Source organism: Sinocyclocheilus anshuiensis, unplaced genomic scaffold, assembly GCF_001515605.1.
Source record: "Sinocyclocheilus anshuiensis isolate Anshui unplaced genomic scaffold, SAMN03320099.WGS_v1.1 scaffold1127, whole genome shotgun sequence".
Lineage (NCBI taxonomy): Eukaryota > Metazoa > Chordata > Actinopteri > Cypriniformes > Cyprinidae > Sinocyclocheilus > Sinocyclocheilus anshuiensis.
In genome coordinates this window covers 1,175,604-1,178,709 of record NW_015546115.1, presented here as the reverse complement: position 1 = coordinate 1,178,709, position 3,106 = coordinate 1,175,604, and the positions used below count along the sequence as shown (strand labels likewise).

General features: G+C 30.6%; 1 protein-coding gene across 1 annotated transcript in view; it reads left to right on the top strand.

The window, feature by feature from the left end:
* Window positions 1–2,549, top strand: part of LOC107700810 (mitochondrial uncoupling protein 2-like) — a 7,271-nt gene extending 4,722 nt beyond the window's left edge. The window contains exons 6-7 of the mRNA XM_016502624.1: window positions 1,295–1,475; window positions 1,941–2,549. Coding sequence (XP_016358110.1) covers window positions 1,295–1,475; window positions 1,941–2,055 — 296 coding nt within the window. The 3' untranslated portion in view covers window positions 2,056–2,549. The remainder of the gene's footprint in view (window positions 1–1,294; window positions 1,476–1,940) is intronic.
* The last annotated feature ends 557 nt before the right edge of the window (window positions 2,550–3,106 follow it).

Sequence of the window (3,106 nt, the reverse complement as noted above, 5' to 3'; positions counted from 1 at the left end):
CACACACACAGAGAGAGAGAGAGAGAGAACTAAGTGTGTCTGACGATACCAATAAAACTCTAATATAAATATTAGATTAAACACTTAAAAGAGAATGAGGAATTTTACCTTTGGCAACTAACTGAAATTATAGTTTTAAAATGACTAAAACTGAGATAAAAAAAAAAGCTAATGAGAAATATTAAAAAAATAAAAAATGACAAGCTCATAACAAAATGACTGAAATGTAAACCAACGACAATTGAAAATAATTAACAGCTAATTCAAACTGTTAATAAATACAATAATAGTATATAAATAACAGTAAAATAACACTGACACATCATTTACTGTACATACAGTATGTAATGAAAACATTTATTTAAAAAAAAAAAAAGATTCACACAATATTTGTAAATAGAAAAAAAAGTCATTTCAGATGGAAGGACAATAAGGCAATTTAATTAAGTGAATAAAATATAGATGAGAAAATAGCACAATATATTTAAATAATTGTAATTATATATATTTGTAACAAAATATTAACAAAAAACAAAAACAGATAAAATTACTAAAAGTGAAATGAAAACTGAAATTATAAAAAATAGATACAACATATTAATAAATACTATAATAGTATATAAATAATAGTAAAGTAACACTGGTCTACACCGGACACATCATTTACATGAAATATGTAACGAATACATTTATTTAAAAGATTCACACATAATCATTTCAGATGGAAGGACAATAAGGCAAATGTATAATTCACTGAATAAAATATAGAAGAGAAACTGTGTCTTTAAGACTTAAAGATAAAACAACAATATATTTAAATTATTTTAATTAGATTTATTTGACTAAATGTTTTTTTTTTAATTAATAAAATGACAAAAGCACAAAATTAATGGACATATCATTTACATGCAGTACATAATTAATAAATTAAAGATTAAAGATTAAATAAAGATGGAAGGACAATAATGTGACAATTTATTAATCTAATAAAATAAACAAAAAATAAAGAAACCTAGACTTCAAAACAAAATGTCTAGGATTTTTTTCTTTTTATTTAATATTTAGATTAATTTAGATAGATAGATAGATAGATAGATAGATAGATAGATAGATAGATAGATAGAACGACAGATAGATAGATCGATAGATAGATAGATAGATAGATAGATAGATAGATAGATAGATAGATAGATAGATAGATAGACAAACAGGAAACTCTTGACTTTAAGCACAAACTCTTAGGTGCAGCAGTGAGTTCATTTCAGTAATATTTATTGGTGTTTCTGCCTCCCAGACAATCTTCCGTGTCATTTCGTGTCTGCGTTCGGAGCGGGTTTCATCACGACAGTGATCGCGTCTCCTGTGGATGTAGTGAAGACACGCTACATGAACTCTCCTCCCGGACAGTACCGCAGCTCCCTCAACTGCGCCTGGACCATGATGACCAAAGAGGGCCCAACCGCCTTCTACAAAGGGTGAGATTTATACTTCATATGAAAGCTGAATAAATAAGCTTTCCATTGATGTATGGTTTGGTAGGACAATATTTAGCCGAGATACAACTATTTGAAAATCTGGAATATGAGGGTGCAAAAAAAAAAAAATCAAAATATTGAGAAAATCACCATTAAAGTTGTTCAAATGAAGTTCTTAGCAATGCATATTGCTAATCAAAAATTAAGTTTTGATATATTTTATGGTAGGAAATTTACAAAATATCTTCATGGAACATGATCTTTTATCCTAGTGATTTTTGGCATAGAAGAAAAATCTATCATTTTGACCCATACAATGTATTGTTGGCTATTGCTACAAATCTACCCGTGCTACTTATGACTGCTTTTGTGCTCCAGGGTCACATTTAATGCTGTTCAATGAAGCAAACTCATAATTTGTCACGCCTGAAATGATCTCTAAACGTTCCTGTGGTTCTCCTTCAGGTTCGTTCCGTCTTTCCTGCGGCTGGGCTCCTGGAACGTGGTGATGTTCGTGTCGTTCGAGCAGCTCAAGCGGGCCATGATGATGTCCAGGAGCAGAGTCGAGGCCACCACGTAGATCTTCCCCTCCAACTGAAATCCTTTCAAGCACACGGACTAACATGAGCAGCTGTTTCAAATTCCTCTGACAGGACGATGACGAGAACAGGTGTAACTTCCAGTTTCATGCTTCCGCTTTGGAAGTTAAACAGGCAACATTACGGGATGCATCTGACAGAAACACCAGAACCAGATCATGACTGTCATCCTTTCTCTTTCAGGGTAAACCACTATAAAAACTGCTGCCCAATACAACCATTGATCACACAATGCACAAATCTTCTGAACCTCAGCCCCTTGATATGTTAATGTACATAATGTTTATGTAATATTTATATTTCCTCGTTTTTTTAAGCAATTAGTGCTTTGTTTAAAGCAGCTATTTACCTTAAAGTCTATTTAACCCTGAATATCCATCACATAACCCTGGAATGACCTAGAAAGTGAGATTGCCTCATAACTGGAAACTTATAAAGATAAGCACACATGCTTCAATAAAACACCTTTATACTACTTTTGGATGTCTTTGTGGTGACTTAGGTTGTGTACTTTGTGAAATGAGCATGATATGCATCTCTCTAATAATAATAATAAAAAATTAAGTAAAAAAACAAACAATTTACTTAAATATTTAAGGTATCATGCATTAATCATTAAAAAACTACAAACCTAATTTTGTGACATGGAGCTTTATAACGTTTAAACAGCATTTTGCTTATGCATGCCGATTTTATGACTATATTACATTGTGGTAGTTATGTGAAATTTTATTCAAAAACATATGCATCATAAAAATCTTTACAGTTTACTGATGCAAATATAAATTTAAGAACAAATTATTCGATATTTAAATGTTTAGGGTATGATGCATTAATCACAATGTTCTTTAAAAAAAATTTTAAACAAAATTTTATAGACCTTGTTTTTGAGACATGCAACATTTTAATTTTTAAACAGCATTTTGCTTATGCACACAGATTTTATGACCAAAAAAAAAAAATCAAAATATTGAGAAAATCACCATTAAAGTTGTTCAAATGAAGTTCTTAGCAATGCATATTGCTAATCAA